At 40.2% G+C, this 18,803-nt stretch overlaps 1 protein-coding gene across 3 annotated transcripts in view; it reads right to left on the bottom strand.

The window, feature by feature from the left end:
• The window catches only part of KDM2A (lysine demethylase 2A), a 114,059-nt gene that overhangs the window by 38,799 nt on the left and 56,457 nt on the right, over positions 1-18,803 (bottom strand). For all 3 annotated transcript variants that reach the window (XM_081797696.1, XM_081797697.1, XM_031020457.2), the window contains 4 exons: positions 9,408-9,546; positions 8,517-8,595; positions 7,824-7,870; positions 2,923-3,101 (listed from right to left, as the gene is read on the bottom strand). In XM_081797696.1, the coding sequence (XP_081653822.1) occupies positions 2,923-3,101; positions 7,824-7,870; positions 8,517-8,595; positions 9,408-9,546 (444 nt within the window). The remainder of the gene's footprint in view (positions 1-2,922; positions 3,102-7,823; positions 7,871-8,516; positions 8,596-9,407; positions 9,547-18,803) is intronic.

The raw sequence follows: 18,803 nt of genomic DNA on the forward strand, positions 1-18,803 counted from the left end.
TAAAGTTTTCCTAATGAGAAATTCTGTATTTTTCATTTATTCTATTTTCTTTTTTTGAGAGAGAGCGAGTGGGGAGGGGCAGGGAGGAGGAGAGAGAGAGAGAGAGAGAGAATCTTTTTTTTTTTTTAAGATTTTATTTATTTATTGGAGAGAGAGGAAGAGAGGAAGTATGAGCAGGGGGAGAGGTAGAGGGAGAGGGAGAAGGCTCTCCGCTGAGCAGGGAGCCGGACGCTGGGATCACGGCCTGAGCCGAAGGCAGATGCTTCACCACCTGAGCCACCCAGGTGCCCCGGGAGAGAGAGAATCTTAAGCACGTTCCATGCTCAATGCGGAGCCCGATGCAGGGCTTGATCTCACAACCCTGATATCATGACCTGTGCTGAAATCAAGACTCAGATGCTTAACCAATGGAGCCACCTAAAACAGTTTTTATTTTTTTAAATATGGGGCTGGACATGGAGCCCAATGTGGAGCCCAACATGGGGCTTGAGCTCACAACCCTAAGGTCAAACTTGAGCTGAGATCAGGAGTAGGACACAAGGGACGCCTGGGTGGCCTGGCTGGTTAAGCATCTCCCTTCAACTCAGGTCATAATCTCAGGGTCCTGGGATTGAGCGCCCCAATGGGCTCTCTGCAGGACGGGGAGTCTGCTTCTCCCTCTCCCTTTCTCAAATAAATAAATAAAAATCTTAAAAAAGGGGGCGCCTAGGTGGCTCAGTCGGTTAAGCGTCTGCCTTTGGCTCAGGTCGTGATCCCAGGGTCCTGGGATTGAGCCCAACATCAGGCTCCCTGCTCTGTGGGAAGCCTGCTTCTCCCTCTCCCACTCCCCCTGCTTGTATTCCCTCTCTCTCTCTCTGTCAAATAAGTAAATAAAATCTTAAAAAAAAAAAAATCTTTAAAAATGAGTAGGACACTTAAGTGACTGAGCCCCCAGGCACCCCAAGAAATTCTGTACTTAGTTGTAGCATCTCCAGTAACAAGAAGCAGTGACAAAAAATTGTATACTGTCTCTTCAGATAATAGTGAAATACTGAGAACATTTTCCTGTTGGTCTGTACATTTCAATGTCTTAGTGATAATAACAATGTCACTTACTAGTAAGCTGATTATAGGTGTGTATATATAAAAGCAATTATATTTTAACTTTGAAAGTCAAAAGGTATAATTAGGATAATTTAAATGAAAATAGAATAAAACACCGAGATCTTGACTTTATTTTTTATTATTATTTTTAAAGATTTTACTTATTTATTTGAGAGAGACAGAGGAAAAGGAGCAGTGGGGAGGGGCAGAGGGAGAGGGAGAAGCAGATTCCCCGCCGAGCAGGGAGCCCAAAGTGGGGCTTGATCCCAAGACCCTGAGATCATGACCTGAGCTGAAGGCAAACTACCAACCAACTGAGCCACCCAGGCACCCAAGATCTTGACTTTAAAAGAAATGATAAGGGGCGCCTGGGTGGCTCAGTTGTTAAGCATCTGCCTTCAGCTCGGGTCATGATCCCAGGGTCCTGGGATTGAGCCCTGCATCGGGCTCCCTGCTCCGTGGGAAGCCTACTTCTCCCTCTCCCATTCCCCTTGCTTGTGTTCCCTCTCTCGCTGTGTCTCTCTCTCTGATAAATAAAATCTTAAAAAAAAAAAAAAAAGAAATGATTAAAATACTGCTAGTTCTGCTATTGTAGGTGAAATATGTAACTCAAGTGAGTTCTGAGATAGGAATTAAATGAATAAAAATGGTCCAAAAATGACTAGGCGTATTTCAAAACTGAAAGAGGTGTTTCAACATTCTGTAGACAGTCACTACTTTGCAAAGAGATGAGCTAAATCAGTATCTACCTTCACGAGAGCTAAGGATCAAAAACAAACAACTTTCCCTTAGGATGGCTTGTCAGTTTATTGATACTAGTCATCCACTGGAACCTGCTCCAGAAATCATCTCATAAAAATGATCACTTGTCTCTAAACTAGTTTCCCCTCAAACTTTTCAGCAAGTGTAAACCCACAAGATAAAAATTAGGCAAACTTCCTACTGACAGTTCTTTTAAGAATAAATTTTTTTTTAAAGAGTTTATTTATTTATTTGACAGAGAGAGAGACAGCAGAGAGGGAACACAAGCAGGGGGAGTGGGAGGGGGAGAAGCAGGCTTCCCGCTGAGCAGGGAGCGCGATGCAGGACTTGATCCCAGGACCCTGGGATCATGACCTGAGCCGAAGACATGCTTAATGACTGAGCCACCCAGGCGCCCCCAAGAATGAATTTTTTTTTTTTAAAGATTTTATTTATTTGGGGGCGCCTGGGTGGCTCAGTCATTAAGCGTCTGCTTCAGCTCGGGTCGTGATCCCAGGGTCCTGGGACCGAGCCCCACATCGGGCTCCCTGCTCTGCGGGAAGCCTGCTTCTCCCTCTCCCACTCCCCCTGCTTGTGTTCCCTCTCTCGCTGTGTCTCTGTCAAATAAATAAAATCTTAAAAAAAAAAAAAAGATTTTATTTATTTGACTGAGAGAGCACAAGTAGGCAGAGTGGCAGGCAGAGGGAGAGGGAGAAGCAGACTCCCCGCTGAGCAGGGAGCCCGATGCGGGACTTGATCCCAGGACCCCAGGGATCATGACCTGAGCCAAAGGCAGACGCTTAACAAATGAGCCACCCAGGCGCCCCCACAAGAATGAATTTTAAGACACTTCTCCATTACATTCAAAGACCAATGTTATTCTTAAATTAGGTTACTGGTGATCAGAATTAAATGGCCCCTCCCTATATAAAATTAAGTGATTTTTAAAAATGATGAATTTTCTAAAAATGAAGGTTATTATCAAATTGTCTTGTTCATCAATTTCATCTTGGTATGTATAAAAAGTTGTAAATTCTCCCATTATATGAACAACCCTCTTGGTGACAATGATAATGTGGAAAAAATGCGGAGACTAACCGTGGAGGGCCTCTGCACCATGTTCTCCAGCCTGGTGTGGCTGAACTCTAGACTGATGACATTATAGAGTTTTTCTCGCTCCTCCTCTGGGGTCTCATAGTAGCGTGTCCACTGAGCCATGGTCATTTCAATGCCTTTCTGTGTGTTCACATCCATGACATCCACCATGCGACGGCTCCCTGCCACGAAAGATGTGTATCAGTCATCTCTTCTGAGCCACTATTATCCTTAAATATATTAAGAATATAAAATACAAGTGGAAGGAAACAAGCTGTCCTTTATTTAGAATATTCAGGAATAAACAGAGAGTTGTCACTCAAGAGGATAATCAACAGAAAATCAAACCACGGAGAATGGGAAAGACAACAGGTAATATTAAAAGCAGTTCCCTATGGCATATTTCTATATGGTCAGGCAATGAATCTTATATTCAATATCTCACTCAATCCCATCAATTCTAAATGTTAAGTACTAAAATCTCCATTTCACAGATGAGAAAAAAGGTACTAGGTAACTTGCAGGACAAAAATCCTAGAACTCAAAAATCCTGGACCAACTCGAGTCAATGCTCTTATCCACCGAGCTACACTGTTTTAAAGTAGTTTTGAGGACCTAGATCCTTCCCACAATTTGAATAAAGGATCCACTATACAGTGATACATTCTTTTGTTTAAAAGGGTTATTTCCCAAACCTGTTAAGCATTTCTTTCTTTCTTTTTTTTTTTTTTTTAAGATTTTATTTCTTTGACAGAGAGAGATATAGTTGAGAGGGAACACAATAGGGGAGTGGGAGACGGAGAAGTAGGCCTCCTGCTGAGCAGGGAGCCCGATGCGGGGCTCGATCCCAAGACCCTGGGATCATGACCTGAGCCGAAGGCAGACGTTTAACGACTGAGCCACCCAGGCGCCCCTGTTAAGCATTTCTAATATAAACCCCTTTTCATTCATTTAACAAATATTTGCTGAATGATAAAGACACCATGATGGACATAAAGATCTATATCAGATTCTCAACCAACTGTAACAACTACAACAAAAGGCAGAATGTGTAAAATAGCATGGGGGGGAAAAACAACAGCTTTAAAGTCAAAGATACCTAAATTTAAATCTCAGCTCTAATAATAGTTGGGAAAGTTAAACTTCTCCAAACCTTAATATCTTCTATAACTTGGGAATAATATCACCTTGTAGGCTGGGTGTGGATTTAGTCAATGAAATAAAATGTTTAACACAAAGTAGGTGTCAATTAAACAGTAGTAAAAATAAAAGGAAAATATCTTTTTTTTTTTTTTTTAAATAACATTGGACTGACCAGAGAAACCTTTTAGGAAAACGGGAGGAAGAAGAGCCATTTAAGTTGGGCCTTAGAATAAACAGAAGCTAAATAAGAAAGATTCAACAGAGAATTGCAAGCAGAGGCAGCAGTTTAAGAGAAGATATGGAGAGGCAGGACAGCTAAAATAGTTAAGATATTAGTGGCCAAGAAAGGGAGAGAGAGAATAAAAAGCTGCTGGTAGAATATTAAGAATACTGTTCAATTTGTAAGAAACTAACAAACACCTACTATATGCCTGGCCTTCATGGATATAACAAGTAGTATTAAGACCTGGTCCCCTGCCTCCAAGAAGTTTATAGGCTAGTCACAGATAAGAGATAATAGAAGGACAAGAATATGGCCACAATAAAGTAGATGTGGCAGAATACAATAAAATACAACTGATAATATAAGGCAATGAACCACACCTACCCTTCATATTTTGGAAGAAAATGTGAATGCCTAAATCAAAATTGCCTTGAAATACCATTTTATACCCACCATGACGGCCATAAGTCAAAGAAAAAAAAAAAAGAGGAAATAACAAGTGCTGGCAAGGAAAATCAAGGCTTTGCTGGTAACAATGTACAGTGGTGCAGCTGCTATGGAAAACAGGGTGGTGGTTCTTCAAGAAGTTAAAAAGAGAATGACCATACGACCCAGTGATTTCCCCTAGTAGGTATGTATCTAAAGAGAAAAATCAGATATTCAAACAAGAACTTGTACATGAATGTTCATAGCAGCTCTAGTCACAGCAAAGGATGGAAACAACCCAAATGTCCATTAATAAATGAATGGATTAACAAAATGTGGTTTACCCACACGGTAGAATATTATTCAACATGAAAAAGGAATGAAGTGCTGTTACATGCTGGAACATAATATAATACATATATAACAGACACAAAAAGCTACATACTTTGTGATTCCATTTATATGAAATATCCACAAAGGCAAATCCATAGACAAAATACAATAGTGGTTGCCAGGATTTGCAGAGGAGGGAATGGGGAGTGACTACTTAGTAGATATTTCCATTTCAGGTGATGAAAAAATTCTGGAACTAGATACTGGTGATGGCTGCTCGTTGTGAATATACTTAACGCCACTGAACTGTACACTTTAAAACTATGATAATGGTAAATTTTATGTTATTTGTATTTTACCACAATTAAAAAAAAGTAAGTGAATACTTTCCTTCAAGAATGCGTATCAAAGCAAAAGCAATTCCATTCTGCCAATGGTACCAGAGCACCTAAGACTCTGTATGTACCAGAGCACTTAGATAAAATAATGAATCATAATAATAGCTAACATTTATCGAGCATGTACTATGTGTCAGACACTATTCTGAACACTTCATATTTAAGTAACTTGTCCAAGGTTACACAGTTAGTAATTAGTAGAGTTGAAATCTGAAACCAGGCAGTTTTGAGTCTATACTCTCAACCAATATACCCCATCACCTAAAGTTTACATGACAGACTGGCTTTCTTCTTTATGCGACATGAACTGACACTGGAAATGTAGCATTTACTTGAGGTAGAAAAGAAGACTGGATTAGCCAAAGTACATGTAGTGATAATGGATTATTGCAATCACCAATATTTTGTTCACTACATTTTGACAATCATTAGTTATCCAAGAAAAAAAAACCTGGACTTCAAACAATTTGGATGGATATAAAGTTAGGCATCAGCTGAAATTTATGCTAAGCCTATTAGGTTAGATATAATCACCGCTCTATTTTAAAGATTTATTTATTTAAAAGAGAAAGAGTGCACGCAAGTGAGCACTGGGAGGGGCGAAGGGAGAGAATCCTTCAAGCAGACTCCCTACCGAGCATGGAGCCTAATGCGGGCTCCATCTCACAATCCATGAGATCATGACCTGAGCTGAATCCAAGAGTAAGACATTTAACTAACTGAGCCAGCCACCCAGGTGCCCCAGTGCTGTATTTTAAATCATGGCAAAGATATCTATCACCACCCAAAGGTCTATTTGTAAAATATAAGGTTATGAAGGGGTTCCAAAGATCATTATTAGCAGTGTACATATTACTGAAGAAATAGGAAAGTGGGAAGGAAGTGGGAAAAAATCCAAAAGGAGACTAGTGATTGAATAAGTGGCTGAATAAGTCCTCATACGTGTATAGCTCAGAAATTTGGATACCATAAGTCTATGATGGAATCCAGAGTATTTTTAACAAGTACCACAGATGATTCTGATGCAGTGCATTTGCAGATCACAAACCATAAGAATGCCTGACCAATAGAGAAAAGCTATGGTGGTCCATTAACTTATTACTGTCCTGGAGGTCTGTGAGGAAAAGAAGTCCAATGATAGACTTTAAGTACTCAAGAAGATTTTCTGAGGTCCCCTGAGAGAGCCCCTGCTTTGTGAAGAGTGGGAAAACATTTTAATTACTCAACAGATTTACTGAGTACCTACTATACTCCAGAGATTGTGCTAGATATTAGAAAATACACAGTGACAGGCAGATAACTGAAATATAACAAAGAAATAGTGAGGGAGTGAAAAATACAGGGAATTAGAGAACTTTCCTCTACCTGGGCTATCTGTAACTTTCACCTCTTGGATAAACAAGTTACTCAGCTATCTAAAAAGGGCCCTCAAGTGGCTAAGAGACAGTACTGCAATACTTAATTTCCAAAGCAAGAGGTTGCACTGGAACTTCAACATAGAGGACAAAACTTTAGTTGTAATGCTGGGAGGAAAGCATCAGAAAAACCTCCTTTGTTTCATAACCTGCTGGAAACATTTCCAAAAGGTTTTAATCCATACTGCTCTAATGTGTATAGGAGAGTGACCATGTCTGAATTCCTAAGGATCCTAGTGGGTCTCAGGGCTACACTGAACACCAAATGGTCTGCAGAAAATTGACCTGAATCTTTACTGACACCAGGAAGTTTTTTTCTTTAATTAGATCGATCCAATTTGCTTTCTTTTCCTAAATTTTGAAATATAAATCAGATGAAAGACAAGTTAACCAGTCACTGACAAAGAGAAATTTTAATATATCTATTTCTCAGCTTACACAGATTGATTTTAAGAAATCTCTCTACCCAACATGGGGCTTGAAACCTACAACCCCCAGATCAAGAGTTCCATGCTTCAGCTTAAAAAGTTTTAAACGCTGACCAAGTTACCAAATGTAGCATTGGTGAAAATTTCCAGGACATTTCTGTACTGCTTTTAGAGAACAGAAGAGAATCACAGATATGAGTGAAGTTTCATTACTGGTTCAGAGATATAAAATGTCCTCGAACAGGCTCTTCATAGAGAGAAGGAGGGACACAGTGATGAAACAGTAGGTAGGAAAGAAGTAGAGTTCTATGCCTACGCCTAATGAGTACTAAATGAAGCAACTCTGTAACTCCCTTTGAGAAAATTCTCAGTTGCTAATAGTAGTTTCTATCAAAAAACTACTTCAAGTCGTATACTTCAATCAAATAATGTACTTGCATGTTCCTAAGCCTTAAATCTCAGTCAGAAATTTAGAACTCAGTCCCAAGTCTTAAATCTTCGCCTAAAAGACACAAAGCCCACAAAGCTTAATACTTACCCACACACATTTTGACATCATTCACAGTGAAGTCTGGATCTGGCATCCTACGAAACAAACACCAGTAAGTATAAATGGGAAGCACACCTTCTCTAGTCAGTGTGAGTTTTTTCTTAGAGTACTAAAAACTCCTAAGTTTTTTTTTTTTTTTTTTTTTAAGATTTTATTTATTTATTTGACAGAGAGACAGAGACAGTGAGGGAGGGAACACAAGCAGGGGGAGCGGGAGAGGGAGAAGCAGGCTTCCCTGGGAGCAGGGAGCCCGATGCGGGGCTCGATCCCAGGACTCTGAGATCATGACCTGAACCGAAGGCAGACGCCCAACGACTGAGCCACCCAGGCGCCCCAAAAAAACTCCTAAGTTGAGACACATAAATCTTACATTTAGGTTTAACAATATATTTTAAATATATATAAAACAATGTATTTTAAATATAAATATAAATATATGAAAGAACATCTCAGGGTAATAGATTTTAAGATATTTCTTTTTAGCTCACTGTATTTTCTCATTTAACTATAACAACCATGAAATGTTTTTGTAACAAAAGAAGAAAAATACATGCTTTTAAAATCTAAATGGGGATTATTTTCAATTATCTACTGCTTTGGGTTATCAATACTGCATTGTCTATAGCCCTGGTGTAACATGGTCATTTCACAACCATATCCAATCAGGCCAAGGATACTTACTTTATTCCAAGTCCATCAGAATTCTTGAAAATCAGAGGGTCTCTTAAGCCACCCCGCTGGATATACTCTACATTAAAATCTGTCACCATAGCAAAACATAATAAATTATTAGAAAGGCAAGAAGTATAGTTGGAAAAAGATGAAAGGATCATAAAAAAAGATCCTAAGTAATAAGGTGGAGATAGTGTTTGCTGTTTCTGTGTATATAGTTTTGCTCTGTTAGACAATATATGTTTGTTATTAAGAAGCATCGCTTAGGATACAGGAAAAGCACACTGAGAGGCAAGGTTCAAGGGGTCTGCTAAGTCTATATTTACACAGTAAATTCAGAATTTAACCAACAGGGGGGGTAGTACTATAACTGAGTCATCTTCTAAATCCTAAACAGAAATTATCATCACCTTGTCTCTTAATAGCCAAAAAATTTAATTCTGTCCACTACCATACATACCATAACATCCTTGTCAGTTTGCCAAGGAGCAAAAAAGCTTAATGGTGCATATGGAATCCCACCTCTGTTTTGTTTGGGGGGAGGGGGTGCATGCATAAATGAATTTTTACTGTACTATTTTTAATTAAACCCAAAACAAGGGATGGGAGGAGAAGGGAAAGGCCTTCAGGGAAAAACTCCAACAATGCTCCTGGCCCTAATAAATGCTTGTTTCTTCTCATATAGCAGGGAATGACTCACATGGTGGAAGGATTAGGGAAGGGTGGGGTGTGTGTGTATGTGTGTGTGTGTGAATGGCATTGTGTCATAAGAGAAAATAAACAGCATCACAACATCAACAGGCAATATTTAGCTGCAGAGATGCTGAGCCCACAGTTCCCAGAATCTACAACTTCCTACATCAAGGGACTATAGGTCCCCTGAACCAAAAGGATACTGACCTTTTCCCTCCATAAAAGTAACAAAATTTGCATTATATTTGTTGGTGTGGAGCTTCTCTTCCAAGTCAAAAGTTCTTTTCCCTTCAATTTCATCATCTGAAATGCCATCATCTTCATAGCGTCGTCGCATGGTACCACGCTGAGGAGAGAGGGACATAAAGATCAAATCATGTACTTTTTCATGCCTATCTAAAAGAGCTCATAAACACATGCACACTTCAATTTCACATACTTTCAACTTCAGTTGTTATGTCAAACATCAATTTTCCTTGCCTTATACATCTTTCTCTCAACTAAAGGTCAGCTAATGTCCTCCGAATGTTCAGAGAGTAACAAAATTTTGATGAGTCACTGGTTCCCTACTTGTGAATTTTACCTCTGCTACCTCTTTGAGCCTAGAGATATAAATTTACAATAGAAATATAACCAAATAAGGTCCACTAAAGATTGGGGACCAACTGTCTTTATAGACATTTCAGGTCAGGATACAAAATATAGTGTTTTCACAGGGGAAAGAACTGTATCTACATTAGTTGTTTTGTTTTTTTTTTTTTAAGGTTTTATTTATTTATTTGAGAGAGAGAGCGCGAGAGAGAACACAAGCCGGGGGGTAGAGACAAAGGGAGAAGCAGGTTCCCTGCTGAGGAGAGAGCCCAATGCGGGGCTCAATCCCAGGACCCTGAGCTGAAGGCAGACACTTAACCGACTGAGCCACCCAGGTGCCCCTCTACAATAGTTCTCTAAAACAATCTTTAGGAACAGACTAAAACATTTGAATTAATGAAGCAAAAACTCCTTTACATCAGACAAAAGAGAGTTAACCTAAATAATAGGATTCCAAATAGCAAACCATCAATATTTAGCTTTAAGGATATCTCCCTAAAGAAAATATACGGGGGCGGGGGGGGGCACCTGGGTGGCTCAGTCGTTAAGCATCTGCCTTCGGCTCAGGTCATGATCCCAGGGTCCTGGGATCGAGCCCCACATAGGGCTCCCTGCCCGGTGGGAAGCCTGCTTCTCCCTCTCCCACTCCCCCTGCTTGTGTTCCCTCTCTCACTGTGTCTCTCTCTGTCACAGAAATAAATAAAAATCTTTTTTTTTTTTTAAGATTTTATTTATTTATTTGAGACAGAGAGAATGAGAGAGACAGAGAGCACATGAGAGGGGGGAGGGTCAGAGGGAGAAGCAGACTCCCTGCCGAGCAGGGAGCCCGATGTGGGACTCGATCCCGGGACTCCAGGATCATGACCTGAGCCGAAGGCAGTCGCTTAACCAACTGAGCCACCCAGGCGCCCAATAAATAAAAATCTTTTAAAAAATAATAAAATAAAGAAAATATACAGGGGTGCTGGGCTGGTCAGTCAGAAGAGCATGCGAATCAGGATGCCTGGGTGGCTCATCGGTTAAGCATCTGACTTCGGCTTGGGTCATGATCCCAGGGTCCTGGGATCGTGTCCCGCATTGGACTCCTTGCTCAGCGGGGAGCCTGCTTCTCCCTCTGCCTGCAACTCTTCTCTCTTTCTGACAAATAAATAAATAAAATCTTCAAAAAAAAAAAAAAGAGCTTGGGATTCTTGATCTCAGGGTCATGAGTTCGAGCCCCAGGTTGGGTATAAAGATTTCTTAAATAAAACTTAAAAAAAAAAAAAAAAGAAAGAAAATATATAAATGGCCAATGAACACATGAAAAGATATTCAATATCATTAGTCATTAGGGGAAATGAAAATTAAAACCACAAGGAGACACCACTTCACACACACTAGGATGGCTATTATCAAAAGGTGGACAATAGGGGTGGCGCCTGGGTGGCTCAGTAGGTTAAGTGTCTGCCTTCAGCTCAGGTCATGAACCCCAAGTCCGGGGAAGGAGCCCAGCCTCGGGATCCCTGCTCAGCAAGGAGTTTGCTTCTCTCTCTCCCTTTGCCCTTCCCCCTACTCGTGCTCTATCTTGCTCACTCCCTCAGATAAATAAATGAAATCTTTAAAAAAATTTTAAAAATTTTAAAAAATGTGGACAATAACAAGTGATGGTGAGAATGTAGAGAAACTAGAAGCCTTGTACACTTTGGTGGGAATGTAAAATGGTGCAGCCACTCTGAAAAACTGCTTAGCAGTTCCTCAAAAAATTAAACATAGAGTTACCTTATGACTAACAATTCTACTCCTAGGTACATTTCTAAAAGAATTTAAAACCTATGTCCACACAAAAACTTGTACACAGATGTTCACAGCAGCATTAACCAAAATGTCAACTGATGGATGAACAGATTAAAAAATGTAGTATATTTACACAGTGGAGTATTATTTGGCCATAAAAAGGAATGAAATACTGGTATGTAGCTACAACATGGAAGGATCTTGAAAACATTATGCTAAGTGAAAGAAGCCAAATGCAACAGACCAGGTATCATAGATGATATAATTTTATTTACGTGAAATGTCCAGAATAAGCAAATCCATAGAGACAGAAAGTAGATTAGTAGTTGCCAGGGGTTGGGGAAAGGAATAGGAAGTGACTGTTAATGGTTTGGGTTTCTTTCAGGAGCCATGAAAATATTCTGGAATAAGAGAATGGTGATATTTGTACAACTCTGTGAATATACTAAAAACCCAATTAATTACATACATTTAAACAGGTGAGTTTTACAGTATATGAATATTTCGCAAGCTATTATTTTTTTAAAAAAGATAACATGATGCTTCTGCTGCAAATTTACCTTCTAGTATATTTACTTTAGCCAGTGCCAAATTTTGCTGAAATTTCTTGAATACACACACACAGGACAATCATCTGTGGGCATGATAGAGGCAGGGGTAAATACAGTAACCCTACCCTAGGATGTGCTAAAAACAACCAAACCTGGAATTTAAAGTTAGATATTGGGGAAAGGTCTTTTGGGGAGTGGGGGTCAGGGAAGGGGCAGAAATGAGTAATAAGAAATAAAAATTAAAGCAAATAAAAATGACTATTACACACCAGAGGAGAGCCAGATTTAACATACCAGGGTACGTCTGGATTGAAACACTGAGGGATACCTGATAGCTTTTCCATTATTTGGCAAAAACTCATTAACACTCTTACCTAGCATCTTTGCTGCCCAAAGTCCCAGCTCAAAGGCCAAAAGAAGACCTAATTTTGGGAGACGTTTCACTTATTTCAATAATGCCATCACTGCTCAAAATATTTTTAGATACATTTATGGGGGGCATTTTCACTGACAATTTCTAACATGAGTTTGTTTCTTAACAAGCTTTAATTCACTTTATTTTTCTTGTATAAAACTATATGGTGGCCACAGATGGAGCCTGAACCCTCTGCATGGAGACTCTGGTGTGGGTTTTTACAAGATGGTCAGTACATTCCTAATAGGGAGACTTGGGTGAACACAGTCTCTTTCCAGAGGTCAGAGGTGAAGTAGCTGTAGGTCTTGGAAATGGCGTCAAAAGCGGCCTTAGCAACGTTGCCCACGGGGGGCAGAACAGCCCCTGGGCCGAGGTATAGCAGTCATCAATACCAGCCACCATCAGTAGCTTCAGGGGCACAGTGGCTGAATGAATTTGTTTTTGTAAAAGACATCATCGGATGGCTCAGTCAGTTAAGTGTCTGCCTTCGGCTCAGGTCATGATCTCAGGGTCCTGGGATTGAGCCCCGCATCAGGCTCCCCTCTCAGCATGGAGTCTGTTTCTCCCTTTCCCTCTGCCCCTCCCCATCATTTGTGCTCTCTTTCAAATAAACAAAATCTTAAAAAAAAAAAAGATATCCTCAGTTCCCCTCCTTAACACACTTCATTTATGTGTCTTTGAAGAGAACTCCAAAAGATGAATTTCAAGTATCATAGAACAAGGACAATACCATCAAAATAAATGTAGATGTCCCCTCCTCTCATTTGTGCTGTAACTTCTAATACACTTGTCAAAAAAAATCCCAGGCATGTTTTTTTTTTTTTAAGATTTTATTTATTTATTTGACAGACAGAAAGAGATTGAGCAGGGGAAGCGGCAGGCAGAGGGAGAGGGAGAAGCAGGCTCCCCGCTGAGCAGGGAACCCGATATGGGGCTCAATCCCAGGACCCTGAGATCATGACCTGAGCTGAAGGCAGACGCTTAACCAACTGAGCCACCCAGGCACCCCCCCAGTCATGTTTTCAAACTTCAACCTTTCCTAGGTCTACCATTACTGATTCTTCTTCAGTAAGGAGGACATAATCACCCTGATTATCCCAACATTTCTAACATGGTAGCCAAAAGCTCCCCCATCCTTCCTTCCTATATTCAAGATTTCTTCTTCCATTTACATTTTCAATATAGAGAGTATAAGGATATGCGGAAGGCTCTTGCTCCAGCCAAGCCACTTAAAGACAACAGAAAAATGAATCTGGATTGTTTTCTTTTTGATTGTTGCAATTGGTATGTCAGCAATAATGTGAAAATTATTTGTATCAGTTTTTAATTTTTTTTTTTTTTTTAGACTTTATTTATTTATCTGTCAGAGAGAGCGTGCACAAGCAGGCGGAGTGGCAGGCAGAAGAAGTAGGCTCCCTGCTGAGCGGGGAGCCCGATGTGGGGCTCGATCCCAGGACCCTGGGATCATGACCAGAGCCAAAGGCAGACGCTTAACCAACTGAGCCACCCAGGCGCCCCTGTATCAGTTCTAATACTGTCAAGAATGTTTGTTTTTTTTTGTCTATCCCCCTCTTAACGTAAATTCGGGTGACAAGTAAACAAACATCTATAGCAAATCTCTAAGTGCCTTTTTTTTAAAAAAAGATTTTATTTATTTATTTGAGAGAGAGAGAGAGAGCACATGAGAGGGAAAAGGGAAGAGGGAGAAGCAGACTCCCCACTGAGCAGGGAGCCCGACGCGGGACTCGATCCCAGGACTCCAGGATCATGACCTGAGCCGAAGGCAGTCGCTCAACCAACCGAGCCACCCAGGCGCCCCTCTAAGTGCTTTAAAAATATATTCAATCCTGGGGCGCCTCGGTGGCTCAGATGTTTAAATGTCTGACACTCGGTTTCAGCTCAGGTCATGATCTCAGGGTCCTGGGATTGAGCCCTGAGTCGGGCTACCTTTCAGCAGGGAGTATTCTTGAGGATTCTCTCCCTCTGCCCCCCCCCGCCCCCCCTCTAAACAGATAAATAAATCTTTAAAAAAAAAGCACAAAAACATTTTCAAGCTTGGAAATCAGTAGGCAGTAACACAATCTGCTATAGGTAAAACCCAAAAGACAAGGCCACTTTAAATACTAAGGAAAGCAGCCACCAATCTCCTCTAGCCCATCAACATTATCAAATAATTCAAAATGGTTTACCAGCGTGCTGTGCTTCTTTATTCTAGGTGATTTCCATACAGGCAATTTTAGGCAGCTCAAAGGAAGTTATTGGCCTCCCATAGATGCCAGCCCTCACTGAACCCAGTGTCACAGAAAGTAACAGGCACAAACCGAACACTGAAATCTATTCCAACCACATTTTCACTCAAAAGCAATTTGTACTTTGCAGGGTCAACAGTGAGTTTATTTTTTATTTTATTTTATTTTTTTTAAAGATTTATTTATTTATTTATTTATTTGGCAGAGAGACAGCGAGAGAGGGAACACAAGCAGAGGGTGTGGAAGAGGGAGAAGCAGGCCTCCTGCCGAGCAGGGAGCCTTGATGCGGGGCTCAATCCAGGACTCTGGGATCATGACCCAAGCTGAAGGCAGACGCTCAACGACTGAGCCACCCAGGCACCCCAAAAGTTCGTTTATAACCAATAACTGTTTATTCTAGTTAGATGACCAAACTATATAGCAAACTCATATTTTCCAGGATCCAAATGATGAAAAGAATTTTTAAACTGCCTTAAAAAATATTCACCACCCTTAGTCAAAATGGTAAAAATGGCCATATAAATGACTACTTAGATTAACTCAAGGACTGATAGATCAAGCTCAAGGGATATAAATATTAGTTATACTAATATCTCTCCTAGATGATTAGCTGAAGAAAAGACAATGAAGCAAGGTTAGATGCAAATAGGTTATCAATCATTATATAGAAACTTTTGGCATTCTCTTTTCTAAACATGTAGTAAAAAAGAATGATGGGAAGGGCACTGTCTTAAGATGCCTTTACGTAATACACCTAAAAAGTAAAAGAGCAGAGCAGAGTCAGGAAATCAGGAATTCTGAGCAGGGAATATTCCCTGATGCCAGAAACCATCTGCCTCTCTTAGATATTTGGGGGAGTGGAATGAGGTGAGAAAGAAATTATTTTTTAAAGGTCAGATAAAACTAGACTTGTCCTATAGGAAAACGGCTAAGCCATCCAAGGCAAACATATACTCTGGTGAATATAATGTGATCATTAACATGTTTATTACAACAAATAACATTGAAAAGTGCTTATGGAATATTAAGTTTAAAAATCATGGGGCGCCTGGGTGGCTCAGTTGGTTAAGCGACTGCCTTCGGCTCAGGTCATGATCCTGGAGTTCTGGGATCGAGTCCCGCATCGGGCTCCCTGTTCGGCAGGGAGTCTGCTTCTCCCTCTCCCACTCCCCGTTTGTGTTCCCTCTCTCGCTGTGTCTTTCTCTGTCAAATAAATAAATAAAATCTTAAAAATAAATAAATAAATAAATAAATAAAAAATCAGTACATGGGGGTAACCTGGGTGGCTCAGATGGTTAAGCATCTGCCTTCAGCTCAGGTCATGATCCCAGGGTCCTAGGATCGAGCCCCGCATCGGGCTCCCTGCTTGGTGGGGAGCCTGCTTCTCCCTCTCCCTCTACTGTTCCCCCTGCTTGTGTTCTCTCACTCTGTTAAATAAATAAATAAAATCTTAAAAAAAAAAAAATCAGCACACGAGGGGCGCCTGGGTGGGTTAAGCGCCTGCCTTCAGCTCAGTCGGGCCCCACATCAGGCTCTCTGCTCTGCAGGGCGCCTGCTTCTCCCTTTCCCTCTGCCCCTACCCCAACTCGTGCTCGCTCACACTCTTTCTCAAATAAATAAAATCTTTAAAAAAAAAAAGGACAAAAATGATAATGATCCTCTCAATAAATGCAGAAACAGCATTTGACAAAATTCAACACCCTTTCATGATAAAAGACACTGAATAAATTAGGAATAGAAGGTAACTTCCTCCAGCTAATAATAAAGGGCATCTACCAAAAACCCATAGCTAACATCATACTTAATGGTAAAAGACTGAAAGCTTTCTCTCTAAGATCAGGAACAAGACATGGATGTCTGCTCTCATCACTTCTATTCAACACTGTATTACAAGTTCTAGTGAAGGCAATTAAGCAAGAAAAAGACATACAAGTTTGGAAAGAAAAAAGTAAAACTATCTCTATTCACAAATGACAGGATCTTGTACATAGAAAATTTTATGGAATCCACACACCAAAAAAATAGAGTTAATAAAATCAGTTATATATTTATATATTAGCAATGAAAAATCCAAAAATGAAATTAAGAAAACAATTCCATTTATAATAGCATCAAAAAAATACAAAGAAAGAAATTTAACAAAAGAAGCCCAAGACTTGTACACTGGAAGAATACAAAACACTGTCGAAATTAAAGATCTAAATAAATGGAAAGACATCCTGTGTTCATGGACGGCAAAATTTATTATTATAATGTCGGTACTCCTCAAACTGATTTATAGATTCAACACAATCTCTAATGAAATCCCAGGTGCCTTTTTTCCTGCAGAAATTAACAAAATCATCTTAAAATTCCTATGGAAACGAAGGGAACCAGAATAGCCAAAACAATCTTGAAAAAGAATAATGTTAGAGGACTCACACTTCCTGCTTTCAAAACTTACTAGAAGGCTATATAATAATCAAGACTGTGTGGTGTGGGCATGAGGACAGACATATAGATCAGTAGAACAGAACTGAGAACCCAGAAATAAACCTTTACATTTACGGTCAACTGATTTGCAACAAGGATGCCTACCTAAACAATGCAATGGGAAAAGGAGCCCAGTGCAGGGCTCGAAATCACGAGCCTGAGATCAAGACCTGAGCTGAGATCAAGAGTTGAACACTTAACTGACTGGGCCACCCAGGCACCCTGGGATGAGAGTCCTTTTAAGAAATTCTGCTAGAACAACTATATATCCACATGTGACAGAATGAAGTTGGACCTCTAACTCATACCATATACAAAAAAAAAGGGAAAAAAAAGACCAAACATTAAAAATGGATCAAAGACTTAAATGTAAAGGCTTAAACTGGAATTCTTAAGAAAATGTGGTGTAAATATTCATGAGCTTGGATTAGGCAATGGATTCTTAGATATGATATCAAAATAGTCTAACAAAATAAATGATCTGAACTTCCTCAAAATTAACACTTTTTGTGCTTCAAAAAACACTATCAAGAAAAATAAAACTACAGAATGGGAGAAGATATTTGCAAATCATGTATCTCACAAGTATCCGGAATATATATCTACATCTAGATAGACATCTAGAATATACAAAGAACTCTTACAACTTAATAATAAAATGACAAAAAAATTTTTTAAAGGGTTTGAATAGTTATTTCTCAAGGATATATAACCAGCTCCATAAGCACATGAAACATCATCAGTCGGGAGCTCATCATTAATCATTAAGGAAATGCACATAAAAGCCGTAAGGAGACACCACTTCATACCCACTAGTCAGATAATAAGTGCTGGCGAGGGTGTGAAGAAAGTCAGACCCTCACACATAGCCGGTGGAAATGCAGAATAGTACAACCCCTTTGGAAGAAGTCTGGCAGGTCCTCATTAAACGGAGTTACCATATGACCCAGCAATTTCATTCCTAGGTATGTACCCAAGAGAATGAAAACATATACCCACAAAAATTGGTAATATCATTCATTATTGCCAAAACGCAGAAACAATCCCAAGGTCCGTCAACTGAGGAGTAGATAAAAATAGCATATCCGGGACGCCTGGGTGGCTCAGTCAGTTAAGCGGCTGCCTTCAGCTCGGGTCATGGTCCCGGGGTCCTGGGATCGAGTCCCACATCGGGCTCCTTGCTTGGCGGGGAGTCTGCTTCTCCCTCTGCCTCTGCCTCTCCCACTGCTTGTGCTCTGTCTCTCTCTCTCTGACAAATAAATAAAAATCTTTAAAAAAAAAGCATATCCAGGGGCGCCTGGGTAGCTCAGTCGTTAAGCGTCTGCCTTCGGCTCAGGTCATGATCCCAGGGTCCTGGGATCAAGCCCCGCATCAGGCACCCTGCTCAGCAGGAAGCCTGCTTCTCCCTCTCCCGCTCCCCTGCTTGTGTTTCCTCTCTCGCTATCTCTCTCTCTCTCTGTCAAATAAATACGTGAAATATTTAATTTTTTTTTTTTTTTTTTTTTTTATTTGCAAGAGAGAGAATGAGAGACAGAGAGCATAAGAGGGAGGA

This window comes from Leptonychotes weddellii, chromosome 11 (assembly GCF_054177405.1).
Source record: "Leptonychotes weddellii isolate Sample4059 chromosome 11, ASM5417740v2, whole genome shotgun sequence".
NCBI lineage: Eukaryota > Metazoa > Chordata > Mammalia > Carnivora > Phocidae > Leptonychotes > Leptonychotes weddellii.